Source organism: Gallinula chloropus, assembly GCF_964237585.1.
Source record: "Gallinula chloropus genome assembly, chromosome: 1".
Lineage (NCBI taxonomy): Eukaryota > Metazoa > Chordata > Aves > Gruiformes > Rallidae > Gallinula > Gallinula chloropus.
Genome location: NC_140085.1, coordinates 97,550,442 through 97,572,561, shown reverse-complemented (window position 1 = coordinate 97,572,561; position 22,120 = coordinate 97,550,442). Strand labels below are relative to the sequence as shown.

General features: G+C 40.0%; 1 protein-coding gene across 1 annotated transcript in view; it reads right to left on the bottom strand.

Moving 5' to 3' along the window:
• EPHA3 (EPH receptor A3) overlaps window positions 1-22,120 on the bottom strand; it is a gene marked incomplete at both ends in the record, with an annotated part of 228,015 nt that overhangs the window by 43,645 nt on the left and 162,250 nt on the right. Inside the window, 5 exons of the mRNA XM_084272151.1 lie at window positions 452-577; window positions 5,751-5,818; window positions 6,277-6,379; window positions 8,699-8,861; window positions 15,363-15,487. Of these exons, the coding sequence (XP_084128277.1) occupies window positions 452-577; window positions 5,751-5,818; window positions 6,277-6,379; window positions 8,699-8,861; window positions 15,363-15,487 (585 nt within the window). The remainder of the gene's footprint in view (window positions 1-451; window positions 578-5,750; window positions 5,819-6,276; window positions 6,380-8,698; window positions 8,862-15,362; window positions 15,488-22,120) is intronic.

The following is a 22,120-nucleotide window of genomic DNA, read 5'->3' as shown; positions in this document are numbered from 1 at the left end:
ATCCAATGACCAAAGGTCATTGCAGTCTGATGGATACGTGGTGACTGGTATGAAATGAGTTTGTGGTTTCACTCAAGGTGTAATAGTCGACAGTCCTTTTAGGGGGAAAAAAGGAAACATCTTCAAAGTTGATGCCGTTTTCTGTGCTGACAGATTTTAAAGAAACATAGAAGTGAGGCTGAACTCTCTTTGCACTCCCAACAGTGCTGCGTCCAAGCGTGGGCTGGTGAGTGTCCTTTGAAAAACTGTCTTTCTGCCTGCTCTCTTTGGGGAGAAAAATAACACTGTGTGCCCTTAACTTTTTGTATTCACCAAAGGCAGCTGCAAATATGACCAACAATTTCAAGACTTTAGAATATTTTCTTTCAAGTCACAAGTATACACCCAAAGATGTAAAACAGCACATAGAGCAAAAAGCTGTCTTTATAAGAGTATATCTGATGGTCATTACCTGCTCCAACTACTTTATCAATGGAAATATTAGAAGCATCTAGTTCCTTGGCAAATTCATGCACAGCTTGATTGGGATCCTCATATGTATGCGGATCTACATAAGTTCTCAGGCCTGGGAGTTTTACTGTGTAAAAACAAATTCAGAGAGAAAATGTTAGTTAGACTTAATTAATCCTTCTAAAGAAAGCTCATGAGACAATAGAAATCAATAGAAGAAAAAGGTACACTGCTTCTTCAGATCAAATTGCTTGTGATGGGTATCCAGGAATCTTTAATACAGGATGAAAGCTGACACACAAATGTAATTTTTGCACAGAAGTCTGAAAACTGATTTTAAATATATCTGCACTTGCCAATACTTAACATCTTTTCAAATATTAAAATACTATCCGTCCCTCCCAGCTTGCTCTGTTTCGATACTGCCTTATATTCATGTCATAGGATCATAAGATGGTTAGGATTGGAAAGGACCTCAAAGCCCATCTAGTCCCAATGACCCTGCTGTGGGCAGGAACACCCTTCACCAGATCAGACTGTCCAAAGCCCCATCCAACTTTGCCTTGAACACTGTCAGGGAGGGGGTAGCCAAAGCTTCTCTGGGCAGCCTGTTCCAGGGCCTCACCACCCTCACAGGGAAGGATTTCTTCCTTATATCTAACCTAAATCTGCCATCCTTTGACTGAAAGCCATCACCTCTTGTCCAATCACTCCCTGCCCTTGCAAACAGTCCCTCTCCAGCTTTCCTGTAGGCCTGATTTAGGTATTGCAAGGCTGCTATATGCAGTCCTCTGAGCCTTCTCTCCAGGTTGAACAAACCCAACTCTCCCAACCTGACTTCACAGGAGAAGTGCTCCAGGCCTCTCATCGTCTTTGTGGCTCTCCTCTGGACTTGCTCTAACAGCTCCATATCTTTCTTTCACTAGGGACCCCAGAGCTGGACACAGTACTCCAGGTGGGGTCTCAAGAGTGTAGTAGTGAGGAAGAATCACTTCCCTCAACCTGCTGGTGACAGTTTTCAGTGCAGCCCAGGATACAGTTGGCTTTCTGGGCTGGAAGGGTACATCACAGGCTCACATTGAGCTTTACAACAACCAACACCCTCATGTCCTTCTTCTCAGAGCTGCTCTCAATCCATTCTCTGCTCAGCCTGCAGTTGTGCTTGGGACTCCCTGACTCATGTAAAGGACCTTGCAGTTGGTTTTGTTGGACTTCATGAGTTCTCATGGGTCCATCACTCAAGCCTCTCAAGGTCCTGCTGGATGGCATCCCTTCCCTCCAGTGTGTCAACTGCACCACACAGCTTGGCGTTATCAGCAAATTTGCTGATAGTGCACTCAATCTCATCCATCCTTTCAAGGTAACAAAGAAAGAGACACAAAACCAGACGTGTGATGCTACAGTCAACTGGAAAAGTTCTTTGGCATTAAGCACATTAGCGCGAGCTTTATCTTTCTAAGCTCTCCAACATGCATAAGAAAATTACACATGAACAAATGCACGCCTCTCTTATTTCTTTCACTATGAGGACATCAGCCAGCTGTTTTTGTTACTAATGTTTGGTTCTAGTGCTGAGTTACCCCAACATCCACGCCACTATTTTGTCCCCCTCTACAGTTTCCTTGCCAGGGATTTTTCTTTTTGCCTGGCACAAGAGCTACTTCAAACGGATGAATGATTATACCAGCAGTTTTGAGCTCTCCACATCTCTTCTTACACCAGGACTGGGGGTGGGGGGAACATATTATCATTCCCAATCTTTCTCACCAGCAAGGATGCTGAAGGCAAAGCATAGCTTCATTCCACCTCCCTGGCTCAAGGCCCTGCTCATGCTCATACCTAGTGCCTTGTGGACCTGCCTCTGTGTTCATTTTAGAGCACTAAGATGTTTTGTTAACAAAAAGTGAAATAACTGTTTCACCCAGCTTGAAGTTTTCTGCTTCTGACACAAAGCCTGCATTCCAGGACACGTATTCCAGCTTTTCTCAACTGTACCATCTGGTCTTGTAAAAGATATTAACTTTTCCTACAAACACTGCCTTAACCCACTCAGGAATATCCTTTCCAGGCTGGCATTATTCTACTGCATCAACTTGTTGACTACTAGAATCGTTAAACTTCTTTTGCTAGGGTTACACAGATGAGGAAAAATGCCTTTGGACTGTTAGTTAGAGCACACCACTGTTTTGTCAAACAATCCCAAGCATACCTAAAAAAAATATACATAAAATCAATTTTATGGAGATTTATTTGCCTCAGAATTGACAAAGAAATGATAAAACTGAATTCCCCAGCTAATTGCCTCGAAAACAATGCGAACTAAGAGGCATGCTCTTAGCACAAGGGCTGCGTGTGCGCGGCATTAAATGCCAACTGCGTTTCCTTCAAGAGCCCGATGATTACAGAATTACTTGCAAGTAAAACAAAAAGTAATTGGCTGTATATTGCTGTTGGTTAAAAATCTTGTAAATGCTCCTTTCCGCCCATGCTGAATGTACGTTACAGGCTCCCTCGTACCCCCAATAAAAATAACAACAATTAAAACCTCCTGCACTGTGGGGTTTTCGGCTGCAGATTTTTTAATGCTGACCCCAGAGGTTCCCAGGATCAGGTGATGGCGACTGCAAGGAGAATAATCCCTTCACACCAATAATTAAGGGCAGCCTGTATAGTAACTGGATTCTGTCATGAAAAACAGATAATAAACACATGCACATGTGTTAAGCTGTACTACTTTACAGCTCATTCTGTGCAAACATAATAATTTACATTTTCATTTTAACAGCATGAATTGCCCTAAGGGTAGCAAAAAAATAAAAAGGGTCTAGCCAAAGAAGGTAAAAGGAGAGGATCTGAGGAGGTGAAACATTTTTGCTCCTTTGAAGTAATATTATAGGATTTGTAATAAGGCTGCAGGGAATAGTTCATGGCTGGAGCCTTTTTTAAAGTAATTCAGAATAAACTGTCTGAAATAAACCAGCTGCTGTATTTAGGATGCTGAAAGTTTATGACAGCCGTGGAAGTTACTTTTTCATAGGAGCTATTTTCCTACTCTTTGAGAAAGACTGTTATTTACTAAAACAAAGTTTCAACCACCACACACACACACATGCTAACAGATAAATACCCACAAAAATCAAGAAATAATTTTCAAGATTTTCTAAGAGAAATACCCGGGCCAAGACCGTCTCTGGTCTCACTACGCAGTGAATCAGCATGGCACTACTCAGAAAACAGTACATAAATATCTAAAGCCAAATTAAAAGCAATTTAATCCACAGGAATTTAACAGCACTGACATGTTTAAGAATAGCGATCGCAACTTTCCATTGTGTGGGAGTAAGGAGAGCAAACTATGACCTGTTATTTGTCCGTGACACTTTTTTTACTGGCTGCTTTTATTTTATAACCTCATTAAATTTGGATGATGAAGCATTAATTCTATGGGCCACATGTAACCGTATAGATTTAATTTTTTTTTTAGTTTTTTGGGGTTTTTTTTTGAGTCTAGCTGGTTAGCAGTTGTTGGGCTGCATGAAGCAAACCCATGCTGACAGCTTGCATATCCCCTGACGGTACAGGGGAAGGGGCACAGGCACTGTGGATACGCACGCTCACAGCTCTCTGGAGATAAGGAGGGGCTCCAAATTTAATAGTAATAATAATAATACGAACAGTCAGATAACGTATTGTCATGGGGATTAGGAAGCAGTTCTAATTTCCAACTACTGCAAGTAAATCCCTCATTAAAATGTTAATTCTATTCTATTGGGGGGGGCATCTGATAATAGTACCAACAGCACTTCTTGCAGATGGTACAATGCCACTGCTGTGTGCAAAAAACCCACATATGTTAACCTTACAACATGCTGAGATACAGAAATATATTGTTCAACATGTTTTTTATAGGGTGTAGCAGGACATTTATCTGGAGCTGAAACCATTTCAAGGATAAAGTATTGCTTCTTATTAAAGCATGCTCATTAGACAAAAAGAATTCCCTGAGAAAAAAAGGAATTTCCCATCTTGGTGTTTACAAAGTGCATTTCGTCCTTTTAAGGGTGAAAAAAAAAATATCCAAAATGCAGTTTTAAAAACCCAGTAATACCTTGTTTACTCCTGATCAGGAATGTTAAACTATTACCTTCTTCTCCCCTCAGTTACTTCTGCTGCAAACCAAATTTATTTCTATTTTAAAGTGGGTATGGAGGGAGCTTTGACTATGATCTCATCTCCACAGTCCGCAGCTTCTCAGCTGTGGAAAAGTGCTGCAGGGTTATGACCACTGCAGAGAGGATCCAGGATAAGAAAGGAGCTGAAACATTATGAGATGACATCCCATCTGGCCACGAGCCCATGTCTGGGCTCAGAAAACCAACACTTCTTCCCTGCACGTCTCCGGTATGGGGTCATGGTCTGTGGTGTTCCTTTCCCAAGGAACAGCTAAATGACCCAGAATAGCCATGAATAAATGGCCATCTAACCTTATTAAACATACGTACACAAACATCAGACAGGTTTTGGGTCTGGCTTTTGAACATGTTTCAAAAGCAGCCCAGATTCCTTCAGATGAGTAAAGTTTCGCATCCTTAACTATATACAGTTCTTGTGACACAAGACCAAAGTAAATCAATAGAAAGGTTCTCTTCTTAGTACCTGATGGGACCCAAAGAAAGCATCGACCTGCTTATTCTTGCAAGTGAGGAATCAGGACTTGCACAAAACATGTTTGTAAACACAACTGGATTAAAAAAAACCATTAATTTCTGAGACACTAATTTTGTAGTCATTTAAGAAACTACTCCAGACTATGCTTAGAATAATTCCAAACTAAATTATTAGTTGGCCAACTTTGTCAAGCAAGCAATTTTCATGGTCCCTTCAGTAGTCATCAAGACAGGTTTCATTGATTTTATATTTTGCTTTGGGGGAAAAAAAAGTCACTACTTAGACTTTATACAGCTGAAAATGAGGAAGCTGAAGTTAAACTCCACATTTCAGTAATGCACAGCAGAATCAATATCATATTACTTTCCGCACGCATTGTTTGAAAGTAGACAGCTATGTTTTGCTCATTACTAACCTGAACACAGATGAAAGAATTTGAAACAAAGAATAATTGTTTGGGGAAAATCTCCTTACCCACAAGAGAAGAGATAATTCTCTTCCCAATTTCACCTTGGTTTAAGTGAGGTATGACTTTTTTCCTTTTTTTTTTTTTTCCTTTAAATTGAAAAATACCAGTTATCTAGGGGATGAATTCAACATATCTGGAAGCATTAAAAGCCTTCATAACTTACAATGGCCATTCCCAAAATGTAGTCTTTTCTCATCAGTTCCATGTTTAGACTTCTTGTAGCCACAGAATCTATAAGAAACAGAGAAAAAAATTAATATAAAGAATTTTATATGTTAACTGCAGGTGGAAACAGAATAAAATGTTTTCCCTCCACAATTAAATGCCTGTTTGAAAGTTTAATGATATTTACATTCTCTGTGCTCTATAGAGGCATGTTATGTTCTCAGGGAATTTGAGGAAATTGGCTAATGAGAGGATTTGTTGATTTTTGACCCCTACAGTTTAATTTTACAATTGCCTAAGAATGTGTTTATAGCATTTTTTAACAACTGCTGCATGATTGGGGCTGCTAAAGTTAGCGGGCTCATTACCGAGCACGAAGCAGCGTTCAGAGCTCCTGGGAAGCAGACAAAGGAGAAGGTGCAAACCAGCCACGCTACTACTGCACAATGACACCCAATTTGCTATGCTCACCAAAGCCCCTAGGGGAAATGGAAGTAAATGTGCAAATCAGATGATGAACTAACCTCCCAATCAGGACGTACACCACAACTGTGAGGAGAATAATGGCTACTGCTGCTGAAATGGCAATCATTACAACCTGGCTGTTCTCACTGGAAATGGAGAACGCTGGAAAGTTAACACAAAAATAGATAAATAACCCACCGACACAAAACACTGATTGCATCACAATTGACATTCATATAGGGAAAAGTCAGATTAAGTCATCGCTATATAGCTTTTGGTCTCCTGCCAAATATTTAATTTACTAAGTAATTTTTCATCAGACATAAATACAAAGGAATAAATATAAGGGGAGAAAACAAAAGACTGCAGCCTCCTTTGACAATTTACTGAAGTCATTCCTGCTATTGCTGATTTTCTAAACTGATATTTACACAGAAACAGATATACCAAATACAAACACAAATACCACGACATATGTATATTTTGTCACAGTCAGTAAGGAATTTTTCCTTGGCAAGAAATCCCAGCCAGTCAATAATCATTACCCTTACTCTCACTTCTGTGTGATGAAAAGCACTTTAATGAATTAAGCTTCCCAGTTCAGTCTGACAGCACGTACCCCTGTGAAGGGTGTGAAAGGCCAGTGCACACAGAAGCAGATAGGACTATCCATGGTTAATCAATGCCTATAGTAAAAAGAAGGGCTGTTTTCTGCCTTATGCTGGCTGCTTCCCTGCAGTCCCTAAGCTTCAAGCTTCAGTGCGCTAGGCTGCTATACAGAGATGGGACACCTTCAGATACGATGATCTGGCTTTAGGAGACACCTGCTGAACTCCACTGAACATCACAGAATTAGCCTCCTCAGCGCTACACTTCAGTTGTCCAAAGTGAGCTGAAAGCTAGCCCTCTGCTCTCCACCAAACAGACAGTTTGCCTTCATCACTGCCTGAAGTCATGCCATACCCCCCAGGAAGAAGACTCTATTACACACCTGCAACTGTACTCATGTAGTATTGATAACCTGGCAACAGGAAAGAAGTTATGTGATCTGGCATCAATATGTGTAACTTGTATGCTGACAATTGAGATGTGCATGACTCTATCCTGTCACCTTCCACATTTTTTGTCAACTGCTTTATTATTGCTTTTAATATTAGTTTACAGAGAAAACTTGTTAACTTTCAAATGATTAAATTTGATATCACTGCAACTGATTTTTTTTTTCTCCTTGGTATAACTGCCTGTCCTCTCTTGAGTTCCAGTTTCATCCAGTATGCCAAAGCTGTGTGCCACCCTAACAACAATTTGAAACTTTTTTTTTTTTTTTTTTTAATAAAGAAGTTTATTTGCTTTCCAGAATAATAACTGAGGTGGAGGAGGAAGAATTGGGGATGAAACACATATCTCAAAAACACATCGATGCCAAATGCAAGACCATTTGCCTTATGCTACTCTTCTCAGTTAAAGCTTTGTTGCTTTTAGCGGAGCTCTATGGGGTCTCAAAGCCTCATCATGAGTACATGAATAAGCCTTAAGAGACCATGTCAGAATTACAGTCTTCAGTTGTATTATAACTCTGAACAGCAGATAGAAGTCTTCTGTGAAGGTCCTACCTTCTAAAAAGCAAACAGTCTTCAATTATGCAGCATTAGCCTACATCAGTAATCAGGTCCCTAAACAAAGGCTGAGTATTTGATGCATTAAGCCGCTTCCAGCTTCCAGCAAATAAAAGGTCTGATTTACTATATAGTACTTAATGGTGGGAAAGTTACACTTAAAATGATGAGCCCTATTAAGAGTCTTCCTGATACAGCAACAGAATTTGTAAATACCAATAAAGTCATCAGTTAAATAATGTTATTATCGAGGCATTAAAAAAAGGCAGCGCAAGACCAGTAAATACCTTCCCCGAGGCTACCCTGAAACATAATGACAGTGAGGAGGAGGAAGCCAAACCCACCCAAACTTCCTAACCAGTTGCTCAACTGAGCAACCGTCCTTCCCAGACTCTGAATATTATTTTCACCTCAAGGCGAGGCAGGAGACATCAGCTACACCCTGCAGCAACATGGAGAATTACACACTGACCCACAGGTGCAATGGACCTGCAGTATAAGAGTGATTCTCTCAGAGCAGGGGTTTATAGTCCATAGGGTTCAGGTCAAACGTTTGGACCAGCACAAGGCTGCGAGTCTAGTTTTCTATCAAACTTCCTCTCTCGGCAGGTATCGATTCTGGCACGTGGCAGGGGTCGGGTAGGGAACGGAAGAAAATACCATCTGTGATAGTCGTGGCATACTCTTTATAGCATGTTTCAAGTTTAATGATAGCATAAAGTTATATAGTAATACTACCTTGAATGACACACCATAAATAGTTACGAGTTGCATTTGCTAAACTAGAAAAGGAGTGAAAGTAACCATTCAAATCAGCCAGAAACGGGGCAGGATGTCACATTAAACCAATTGAGCAAATACGTACAATCTGGACTGGTTTCAAATTCAAACTTGCGGCTGTTTGTCCCGTATCCCGCTGCAGTTCGGGCTCGAATTTGGAAGACATAGGTGGTATCGGGTTTGAGGCCACTGATGGTAACATTGGTGCCTTTGGCTCTCAGAATAGTGTAGCTTGTCTCTTGTTCCTGCTTTTGGGAATAGAAATTATGAGATTAAAACCACACCCTAAAAAACCCCCAGAAACACGAGGTTGCCAGTACAATATTAATACAAATCATCTGGAGAGCACTGGCATGTTTTTTGAATATTTATAGCCTGACAAATACTTGTACAGCCATTCATTTTCAATCAGCTAAAAATGTTTTGATTAGCAAGAAACCTAACTCATTAGAGCTCCTACAGCCTTGTGCTGTAAATCAAATACTAGACCTGCTGAGTATATAAGATTTCATTAAATGGCTTTGCATCCTTTTGCCCATAGTCTGTAATACAGTAAGAAAATGAAGACCATAACTTTGTTTAAAAACCATAAAACAGATTTGCCTACTTTACTGAACTGCAAGTTGTAACAGGCCAACTTAGACATTCTAGGGCACTGCAGAGCTATTGCAGGACACGGTTTTTACTGCCTCACATTTTACAAGACAGTGTTTACCTTCATAACAGCCTGGAGAGAAACCACTCAGGCTCCTCGCCACAGCTCTGCGAACCGGCAAATGTAACCGTTTTTCTCTTATACTATGAATGCTACGAGATTGATGTGTCCATCCTCATTCAGGCAATACCCCACCAAAGTGGCTCCCAAAGGAGCCTGGGGCTTCACCAGCTGGAAAAGGAGCGCATGGTTGAGCCTTACTGCCTTTTGCTGAAGAGCAAGGTGTGTGTCCCTTACAGGTGACACTCTCACAGCTACACTCCGCTTCGTAGTCAGACATTTCTGACATAACGACTTTGAATACAAGATAAGAAACAGACCACCTTTTGCAATTCAGTAAGTTTGGATACGCTTTCACACTGTGCATAAGGCTAGTTCTGATAAAAGTATGTCTGGGTCCCATTGTAAGCACATAGTCTAAAAAATCTAAGCATGCATTTGGAGCCTGAGGTACTGCTTATTTTACTAAAGCCATCCTGTAGCAAAAGAGCATTTTTGGCTTCCTAAAAATGGCAGCTGGAACCGCCTCAGTAAAAATCTTGGACAAGAGCCATACACATGCGGAACTGCGAGAATCTCAGCTGGTTAGGTCCACAATGATGATTTTTTTTTATTTGGGGGGGGTGGGGACTTCATATGCTGCCCTTTTACTTTGAACACTCTGAAAGTCACTAAAAACATTTAGTTCTGCCAGGCTGAAAGCAGAAACTATGTTTTAGGGCACTGCATTATTTTGCAACGTACTGACCACCTAACTCTGACAACACCAGAGCATGGATGCACAAGTAGAGAGGCTGGAAATTACCCAGCATACTCATTACCAAAGCCATTTCACCTTCAACATACAATCTTCAGGTCACTAGAGACAGTTTACTGTGTTTGCACTGTAGTGCTGACTGGAGTAAAAGAGTTGGGTTTGTTTTAAAGTAGCAGCTTGACATCAGAAACTGTTCATTTTGGTGCTATGGAAGGCCAACTGCCCAGTCTTTGATATAAACAGAAACATTTACACCATAGTCAGGGACATTGTTGGAATCTCCATGTAATATTGAACATCATGCACAGGTTAAAAGAAAAAAAAAATATTAAAAGCAGCTAAGCCTGTGCCTAAGTGTTACCACTCAGAATCAAAACCAGTGAGCTGGACCTCATCTTCAAAGAATGACTATAAAAATGTTTACTATGGCCCATCTTCACTGCACACTAAGAATAAAAATGGAATCAGCGTGGCTTCCTGATACTTCACTGAAAAATTTTCTGTTCCAAATTCAGTGGAGAAAACTTACAGGGAGATGTTTTAAGGACGTAACAGGTTTACCCAAAATTACATATTTTTGACAAAGGCATGGTATTATAATTTGCAGGCTTTCCTTATCTCATTGTTCAGCTGGATGTAGGCAACTATTTTCATTTCAAAGACATAATAATCTTGTCTTTAAAACATAAGTTCTTTTGTGTATGCTATGACTGGACATTCATTTTGATCTCACTTCAGGCTGCTTTTACGAAACACAAACATTTCCTTCTTGTGCAGATACATACGTGCAGTGGAGAATATAGTCATGGCCCTGTCTGTTAATAATCTGCAATGGAACTTGGAAAATAAGTGTTTAAAACAATGGTATGGAGGATGTCACGGTATCTTAGTTTATAGTAAGCTTTATTTTACACACATATTTTCTAAGTCATTTTTTATGTTAGTAGTAATCAAATCAGTGAAACACCACATAAAAGCCCAAGTTTATCTTTCCTGGAGATGAAGCAAAACTTCAGAGATACAGCACTGTAGCTGCCATAAGCAGAAGGAATATACAAAAAGAAGAGTCAGGCTTTGCCAAGCAGAACTTGAATCAAACACTCTGTCTGATGATAAATCTGAACTGGGATGCACAAAGCATATTCTTCCTGAATATTTCTGCATAGTTTACCAGACACAGTCTTTGCTGAGAAGCAAATCCAGCTACTCCTAGTGTATCATCTACAAATGAGATTTTCTAATTTTAAACTATATTTTAGAAAAGACATATTTTGGCTGCATTTAAGCATTTATAGGGGCAGTACTAGTGACAGTGAGAACAGTATATCCTCTTTCAGATAAGCATGGTAAGTATTTATATAAAATGAGGAAGAACTCTTTCTCCCTCGGGAGCACATACACTTGAGAGGCCACATCCAGACTACACACCTTTGGGAAGAACCCACAGTCCCGACACTGCTTCCCCTTATTGCTGGCCGTGAACTGTTTGTCCCTTCGATGGTTCTCCCAAACCTTACAGAGTATACGTGTTCTACCAACCCTCAAAGTCAGAATAGTAAGAGTTTGAAAGCAACTAAGTGCTTTTGCATATAATTTACTTTTTCAGCCTTAGAAAGACCACAAACTAGATACCATTATTTGTTTGTTGGCTTTGATGGCAAAGGCAAATCTATTTCAGGAAGATGGGACTGCAATTAAATTTCACTCATCGTTCACAGCATACTTCACCATAATACAATGTACAGGATTTAGTAAGCATAATTGTAACCCACATATTTAAATAAAGCAATTAATTGTTTATGTGCGGTATTTAGTAGATGGCTTTTTTCTATCTTCGCATGACAATATACTCCTTCCAGAGAATATAATTAGGGGAGTGAGGACAAGGAGTAAACAAAGTATCTGCTTGTGTAAGAAAGAAAGTCCTAGCTTTCCTTAACCCTGCACTTTGATGGCCAAGACACTTAAAATCCACAACATTAAATAGATGGAATAAACTGGGATGCTGTAAGATACCATCAACTTAACATAAAACAAAGGCCTAGAAGTTCCACATATTATTCCTCTGAAAGAGGATTTTATTTCTTCTAAATGTTTTGAACAAATACCAATTGGGACCCCATAAGCAGGTCCTACAGATTTTTACAGAAAACACAATTCTCTTCCAAACAGTGAGCCTGAAAACCCGCCACTCCTAGTTCAGAATATTGTGTATTAAAATCCCATAGGTTCATTCCAAAAAAGTAAAAATAGTTTCCCAAAATTGTAGCTCCTATTTTCTCTAGAAACATCATTTCTCAGTTACACAAGTGCAATCACTGGTGGAAAAAATCCAGCTTAATAGGTTAATTAATTACCCTTGCAGAAAGTAAATATTTTCCACACACTTTATGCCAATAATGAAATAGAAAAGACTAGGTGACATCATAGTTTAGATACAGGGAATTCTATTTTTATTCCAAATCTATTCTAACATCCCGAATATTGGCATCATGCAGTTGTCCATAAATATCCCATATTATTTGAAATTTAAGAACACCCTATCAAAGCAGAAAATAAAGAAATAATTGAATGGACAAGCTGTATGACAGAATTGGGCTGACCTGTATTACTCTATTAATGCTGCTTTTATTAGTTTCTGAGATTAAAACAAAACCAAAACTGTGGCAAGTAAAAACAAGCAGGAGGAACCAGAATGGCTCAAAACAAATCCTCTACCAGCAATCAGGTACACCTTGCCAGGAGAAATACCCAGACTGCTAACCATGGAAGTTTTATTTCCTAGCAGCTGCCACTTAACTGCAATGTTTTTTTTGATGAGCTAAATCAAGATGATTTCTGAAGCAGAAAATCAAATGGCCTGGACCAGTTTAAAAAGAAAGCTCTCTCTTCAGGAGGGAGTGGGCAAGGGGGTGGGGAGGGAGCTGCTTAGAGATCTCAGACTAAAAAGCAGCATCTTCTAAAGGTGTTTGGAGAAGGAATGAAGAGTAGCAGTCCAGCACTGGCTGCTCTGGCCTCAGGTAAGTCTAACAGAGTGCAGTAGTCTTCCATTTTCTATAATTTGCAGACCTGAGAAGGGCAATGGATTAGAGTCTCCTGACAACAGATTTACTTTTCTTAGTTACCTTTCCTAAACCCCGAGGAATAGGCTTCTGACTCCCTGAGGGGATGCAGAACATGCATTAAAAACACTGGTGTCAGAAGGCTGGGTTTGTTCGGGTTTTTTTAAACCCTTTGCTCTAAATGGTCTGGCTCCCACTGCCGAGCAGTTGGGTCTCTGATTTAAGCAAGCTGGCTGGTGCGCATGAACTCTCGATCGCAAACTTCAAGGGGGAGAAACACATGTGCAAGATCAGCCTCATAAGGCAGTTGCCTTCTGAAGCTGTCTTATGACAACCAGTTGCTCTGTAAGACTGGGCATACTGGGTGGAGTAGAAGCTGCATGCCTAGCCTGTGCATACAACAACACTGGGAGCTGACAATTTCCTCAAATAAAACAAGCCAATTTCAGCATAGAACGATCATCAAAACCCCACAAATACAACAAAATACACCCACTAAACAAATTAAATGCACACAAGGGGAAAAACTTTCTCCCTCTGGAGCAACTAAAGCCCAAGAGATCACCCTAATGCCACAATGTACAGCACAGCTGCCTGTTACATCATGCGCCCTGTGGTACTTGCCCAATGAGGACTTCCACTTGGGGAGACTGGAGCTGACATGGGGAGACAGGAGCTGAAATGGGGCTGCCACAGGTCTTGGAAAACAACGGGACAGTCAACAGCAGCAAGAGCAGCCAGGTAGGTGTCATATGAAACACAGGTTAATCTCATGGAGAACAAACTGGTCTGTGCAAACCAGGCCAAAGTTCTGCGATCTATTAGGTGCAGGCTCCTTGTAAGGCAAATAGATCCTCCAAGCCTTGTCTTGTCTTTAAAAAAACTGGAAGTAAGAGATCCCAAATAGTTCCTGCATCCTTTCACTGCCAATGATGTACAAATAAAGACAACCTGATGTGTGACCTCAGGATCCAGACTTGATCCTGTCCTCATTAAAATTAACAGAAAAAACCCACAGTGAAAGTCTGCAGGGTAGTGTTCTGTGAGGCAAGCCTGAACTGAAAAGTTTTGGAAGCTTTCTTTATCCCCTTTTATCATCAGCATTACATATGTTTAGATTTTGACCAAAGTCTTAGGAGGTTCAAATGGTCACCACGAAAACCCTCTCAAAATCAGATGATGTATTAATTGAAATAAGTCTTTTCAGAATACAGCCTTCCAATCCCTATTCTTCAGCTGAAGATCAGCTGTGAACAATCAATGCTACATTGTCTCACCGTTAAGTTCTATGAAAAAACTTTCTGAAGATTAACTGAATGCCCATGGAGTCTTTTTAATCAAAGTTTCCAAGGGGATATTAGTACCATGCCTTCCCTGATATGTATGAAATATAAGCCTGATTTCTAGATACAAACATCATCAATAAATGCTAAATGAAAACATTACTTCTGACATTTATTCAAATTTTGTCAACTTCAGTAGCAACATATTCTATCAAATTGTCTCTCTGATCAATCTAAAAATGGATAATGTCATTCTTCATAATCTTCACAACAATTTATGGCCTTTTCAATTCTACTAGTAAGTTTTACTAAAAACCCCTATTCTGTTACGAAGATTTCTTTTTTCATAAATACAGATCTAGATAGGATGTAGAAATCAACAGTTGTAAATACAAGAAAATTTCAGTAAAAAGCAGAGCACACTTAAGGGGAGATTTCCTTTGGTTTGCAGTCATTACCACACAATTCATGAAGAATTAAGTTATTCATGAAAAGTAGGAACTTTCCTAGTACAAATCACCCCAAAGGATCACCCATCTCTTCCAAAAAATTGTCGAGTAAAAGATGCTTGTGCCACAGGGAAGCAGCAGCACACAGATACTGACAAATAAACATACAGGCCCTGACAGCATGATAGATCTGAGCAAGCAAACTGCACTCGAGAGAAAAAATAAAAAAAAAATACAGCTTGTCTGCCTTACTTTCTAGATTTGTTCTGATGTGTTCGGGGATGAACCTGGTAAACACCACAACTAAACAATGTCAAGCCATATTTTCTTGACATTCTCTGTGCCAAAATTTGAACAGTTTCACCCCTTCCATGCCATGGAAATGGACAGCGAGTGAACAAGGGTGTCTCTCTCAACAAGGATGCAGTTATTTCATTACAGTATTACTAGCACAAAAACCTCCCCTTCAATCTTTCTTCCCACCTTTTCATAGTATTTGACCTCGTAGTCCAAGATGATCCCATTCGGATGTTCAGGTTCTTGCCAAGACAGAGACACACTGTTCCTGGATGTCCTGTCCTTCCTTATGACTGTGATAGGGGATGGAGCTGCAAAGGGGGTGCGGGGAGGGGGGAAGAGAGAAAAGCAAACTGAGTTTATCTCTGTTCCAATCCTTGGCAAAGACCATTGTTTCCATTTAAAAGACTCAGGAGCATAGGTCTGGACATGTATCAACATTCAGCAGCTGGATTATAGTCCTGGTACACATGCCTTAAAGCATACTGGCCTCAAGGAGAATGAACTGAGACTTTCTGTCAGACTGGAGGGCTAGTGGCAAGGCAGCAGATGGTTTTGATCTGCTACTACAGTGCAAGCAATGAAATACATTCAATAGACTAAAATACTGGGGAAAAGAACCCCCCAACAATGCTACCTATTTGTTATAATGCTGAAGTTTTATCATTACCAGACCCTGCAGAACTCTGGTAACATTTTCATTGCAAGCATAAAGCGGTGCTGGGATGCATTACATACATGAGCTCCCGGTATTCATGGCTAGTAATAACCATCAGCACACTGCAAAATACAGCCTCTTCTATAACACTATTTGGTAAGCTCTCCAGATACAAATTACTCCCATATATGCTTACCCGTTACCACATTTCTTTGAAAGTGAAATTTGAAGAAAAAAAAGTCTAAAATACAAAATAACCTCATTTCTGATCTGCATTAATCAGAGTTAGGCATGACAATCGATTGCGTGCCACAGACTCACCCGCCACCCACAACTTGGAAGCACTATCGACGTTACAGAGAAAAAATCATAATTGCATAAAATTCTTGATCATCGGTTCAGTTTTAGACCACCCAGCTCTACGTGCTGTTCCAAGACCAGGCCTAGGTTTCCTGGACTCACTGAAAGCTACACAATTTTTAAAATTATTTTTTCTACTTCTTTTGGGTTAGCTTCCTGCTCCAAATGCTTCTCTTCTATGGTTTTGGCCAAAATTCATCAGATGATAACTTACAGATCACACATTAAAGGTCGTAACAGTCATTTTTTTTTTTTTAAAAAGAAATCTTTTGCCAATAAACAGTCTTTTATCTTAACATGTAAACCAAATGTGTTTATAAGTTCAACATTGTGTTATCCTAATAAAAAGACTCGAGCTGATCTAAACAATTTCATTTCATCTGAATCCTACAAGGCTTTTACTGTTCGTATAAAACTTCGCAGGCACTAGGCATTTGCATAAGCTGGCCAGTACCCTTTCTCTTTGGGTTTTCATCCTGACAAGAAATCTTTTAGAAGCCAGAAAAGAAGTTTTAATTAAAATAAATTTTGGAAAATTCATTCTGAGTTCTATTTTGCTAAACTTCCACCAAAACATACTTTCTAGTCTTCAGTAATAATCTAAATGCTGACATCCTCCTTTAAATGGGGATCTTGTAATCTAGAAAGCTACGTACACCAGCACAGACATATACACATAGGTACACACACACTTCCACATTCATTCTGGGTTGAAACACATCCTCTGCGAAACATTTTCACGTCAAATGGCCCACAATATATTTCTGAGAAGATTAGAAAGTTGCAAAAATCCTTTTTTTCCCCCCCTCGCCTCCAGGACAAAGAATTTATCCTGAATTTAAATTAGACATTGGAGCAGGTTTTACTGTTTTATTTGGTGTGTGTGGAGTTGTTTCTTTGTTTTTACAATAGAATGGGACAGTATCTCTTTCTATTTTACTCAGACCCACCAGATCTATGCCCGTGGAAGAGCTGGAAAGCGGTAGGACAAGGTACCCAGGACTGGTTCATAAAGAACATCCTTCAGTAATTCCACTTGAATTCCACCCAGGCACAAACCAGCACTACAGCCAAAACACAAAGTGGGTAGCTGGCTGGACTGCTCTCCCCTAGCTGGCTCGATGTTAACTCATACACCCATGCTTGCTGCTTTTATGTTCTTGTAAATCATTTTTATGTCTTCTTTCTAAGCCAAGCTATTCATCTTTTTTTGTATGTGAATAGATTGCCAAGCCCAGTACCCCAGCTGGTAACACTTCCCATTAAGGTAACATTAATACACATTTTATGAATAATTAATATATGATTAACAGAAATGGCTTTTCCCCTAATAAATTATGGTAATTTGTGCTATAACGCATTCTCAGGGCAGGCTGAAAAAATCCTACACGCTCCGATACAGATGTGCTTTAAAAAAAGCTTTCTTCTAACACAGTATTAATTATTTCGAGCTCATTTACACGCATCTCCACAGATGCTACCATTAACTTATCTCACAGCAGTTTATTAGAAAAGTGTCTGCTCTGCAGATATCAATAACATTATAAAACATTCATATACCTTTTCCAATCCCTGGGGTTCCCATAGCTGTTTAGAAATTATGCATACAGAGTTTTTGGAAGAGACAGCATCCCACTGCATGTTTAAATGGAGGAGAGATGGATAACTATGAGGACCACAAAGTTTCAGGCACGTTTAATCCCATGCACAGAAGACATTCAAGTTCTGCGGCCCAGCACTGCATGCCAGGCTGCTCCAACAGCTACCGAGCCTCCAAATTACAGAAGTTCTGTTTTCCAAGTCTGTTAAGACCACCGTCTTACTCTAACAACATTGATTACAAAGGTCACCTGGTTCTAAGGCACTAATCTGCATTGCATAAAGGAACGGTGTCTTCAGGTACGTCAGAGGCCAACTGTTTATTTCTGGAAGATAAACCACACTACTAGCGTTCAGAGAGGAAGATAAACATTTGTAGCAATTTGTAATCGTTTATAGCATGCTTTTATGAGCTTGTGAAAGCATCTCATATCACCTGAGCATTTTAATTTTGAAGTACACAGGATGTTAAAAAAAGAAAAAAAGAAAAAGACGTAAAATTTGAGCACAGATTTAATAATTTTCCTGCTGTTCCCATCCCCTCTGTGCATTCACATCGGATTTCACAAGCAGGAGTTGATTTTGGTCCCCTTCTACACTTCTGTTGCCCTGGGAAGGACAGCCCCCACAAGAACCTTTTCCTGCAGTTCCTCTCTTGGCACTACGTCAGTCTCACAGCTCTTCAATGCACATGCAGAACCAAACTGTGCTGTTCCTGGGATGGCTTCAGCATCAGGATCCCCCTTCTACAAAAACAGAGTAGGGAGGAGCAATCTTGATGTAAGCATCCCTGACAGTAATCTTTGTGCAGCCCCCATACATGGGGACAGAAATGCATCAGGATCCTGTGCCTAGAGGTCCTGTCATCCCACATGTCCTATCCCAGCCCCATGAGCAACCTGGCTTTCCCCAAACCAGACTCCACTGTAAGACAAGAGGCAGAGGTGGCCTGGGTCTTCTGCTGTGCCTGCTATCCCATAAAAAAGATACCTCTCTCTATATTCACTTAATTGTTTCTTTGCATACACCCAGAAACGATTCCTCTATGTGACTGACTGATGAGCATATGCCAATTATCCTTTGGTTTAACCAAGATGAGATAAAATGAAAAAAATCCATCACAGCATGTGGCATAAGCTTTCTTTGCTGGTCTGCAAGAATCCAGACTGTTTTACATCTTATTTAACTCTTTTTTTGTTTTATTTTTTTTTGCTATACGTGTTAGATATGTAGGCTTGAAAAACATTAGTAGCCCTTGAATCCTAGTTTAAGAAAACTGTGTTCAAAATAGTGTCCTCTGCTACATAGTTATTTCAACAGCATGGACTTTCTTTTTGATGTTTTTCTCAAGTGTTCTTAAATGTATCTTGTGAAGCAGAAAAAGACTAATTCCCATCAAGATGAGAAAATTATGTTAATCTGAGAGCAACCATTTCTGTCCCAAAGAAGTCACCTTAGCTTCTCTTCTGTAGCACAACTAGTCCTCCCTTACCAGCCGAATAGATCTGTAACTATTTTACTGTTTACTTGGAAAAGTCTGAAATTCCAGCAAGGAGAGAAACTGCAGTTCAAATTAGTTAACATTATATGCCATTAAGCAATGAAATCATCTCCGTGACCCATGATGCATGTAAAGACTATATAGACTACACGTATTTAAAGACTTAGGTATGTTGTGATGTTTTTCAGGACTAGAGTTCTGGATAAGGAAGAGGGAGCTGAGAGGCTGGGAGAGAATTCAGAATTCAGAAGCAGGCTTCAGAAAGGAACTGAAGTACTTCATGTTTAGAATATCTTTTTTTTTTTTTTTTTTTTCCTTGCAGTTTCAAAGTTTCCCTTTCTTAAAATAAAAGACAGTTGCACTATGCAGGAACAAAATGTCAGAAAACTTATTTTAAATGTTTGCATCTTCCATGAGAAATAGAATTTTGTCACTACAGGTCAGAAAAAAATGGCATATGAAGCTTCTTTAGATAAAGAGGACTTTTAAAATTTATACTAAGACACCAATACCAACACAAAGTTAGGTTAAATTGATTTCTCATTTAAAACCCATACATTTCAAAGTAAAACATAAAAAGAGTACTTTTTTAGACTATGAAGTTGGATTACATGTGGATGTTTTAGGTAAATCCTGTGGCTTGTATACCTCTACGCGTTTATACTTTTACTGATGCCTTGATTAATTTATCAGTACTCTTAACTTTTTCACCCAATAACAATTGTTTTGGTTTTGGGGTTTTTTTTTAAATTAACTTTTGGCTAGTGCAGCCATGCATTAAGAGATTTATCCTCAATAGCCACTAGTTGCACATATTTTTATGCATCAGGTGGTTACTATTTGTCTGGCACTACAACGTAGCTGGCTCATGACTACTTTAAGCAGTTAATATGAACTTTCAGAACTCTCCAGAGTTAGAAGAGGAAATGTACTTTGAGCGCTTGGTGTTGTTAGGTAGCATTTGTGACAACTGGGAACGTGGATGTTGAAAAGGCAACAAACGCAATGATCCAGGGAGCTTAGACTCACAAGTGTAAAAACCTCCTCACTCATGACTATTAAAGGTGCAAGCAAATAACATGAAGGATCTAGCAGAGAGGACAATAAAACTCCGCTCAAATTGATTTCCCAGCTAAACTGACCCCAACAGATCATTTGTTTTCCTCCAGTTTAATGGCAGCTGTATATAAATCTCCTTATTGACTTTTTCCTTATTCCTTAGTTATTGTTTTCATATGCGACTGGCTTACAGATGTATATTTATACTGGAATAAAATACTCTGTCCTGTGATGGAGAGAACTCTGTATTAACTCGGGGAAGCCATGTGTGTACAACTGCTGAAATATTTAGAGTCCTGTTGTTTCTTGCTTAGGTCTCTAGATCACAAATTACATTTTAGGGAGGGATTTCATTCTAAACAGACCACAGTCTGCTCACTTCCAGCTTGTGCCTGCAACCAGCTATCAGCATCGGGGAGTGAAATATCCCAAGCTATGCTGAAAGTCGGTGATCAAGAACATATCCAAGCTAGCAGAACTGACTGTATTGCCCATAACAAAAGTTCTTTTGCACTGCTGAATAAATAGAAAGCTTATTCCTTTTCTTTCTTTAGAAATCTGATGATTTTATTATCTCATCTTAATACAATCAACTGATACAGTGTATAAATTGTCTTTGACGTCTATGATGCCACTAGGAGGTAATGTGGAACAGGAGCAGTAAATAAAGATCATAATCTGAAAATTCAATCAGCAGCCTCTGAAGACGGGATCCACTGGGACCCATCTTCAAATCCGTAACTCTTAGAGGACCGGTGTCCAAACCACCAGACTATCACACAAGTCAAAGTGGAAATACCAATGGTTGAATGAGCAAGCCGTCTTCTCGCTTGGAGGGTTCTTCTCTAGAAAATTGGAGTGAAATCTGCAGAGTCAGGACCCATGAGAGAAGTTTCACTGGCACCAGCATTAGATGTCTGGCACTGCTCTCAAGGCTGCAACGTGCACATCTTACTGGCACAACAACAACCAAGAGATTTTGTAAACCACCAGTCTTTCTATCTTTAGGTTTACCCCATAATTCCACTACCATCAAGCATTCAATTTGTGACAGAGTCCTGAGTAAACAAATCAGCATAATGACATCACATGTCCATGACACGTTCCCATTAATATGATGCCTGTATGAACCGCCATGCTTGTCCTTGGATCTTTTATGACTCCAAGGTCTAAACTGTGCTCTAACAAGTGGTTTATTACAGAAGGCTGCCCAGAAAAAGCAAGGGTAGCACTATTTCAAGCCTCTTCTGATCACGCAACTATTTACTTTCTCGGTGATGTGCAGTTACAGGTGCTGCCTCCCTCTACACAGTTGCGCTGAAGCAAGGCTGATCCCATGGGCATGTTCAAAGAAGGCTCAGCCAGCACCAGGTCCCCAGGTGCCTCCCAGGAGGCAGGAGGAGGAGGAAACAGTTCCACTTTTACAACAGTTTGGAAACCTGCTAAACCCTACACACTCCTATTCCAGTTACAATTACCTGCTCTTCAATGCACGTGCAGACACACAGTCCTTTGCCCTCTAATCTCCAGGACACGAAGTTAAACTAGCACAGCACTCCCGTTTGCGTTTCTGCACCTCTACCTTCAGCTGAAGCAGGCTCAGTATATTTTTGCAACTTGGGCTGCAAAATGTCATCTGATTCTCTGACATCATTAGGAGATTGGTCAGCCAGAACGCAACGCACCTTCTGTGTCACCAGGGACCAGGCATTAGGGTGCCTACCCATCCCAATGGCAAGAGGCCCATGTCAGTGCATAGGACCATCA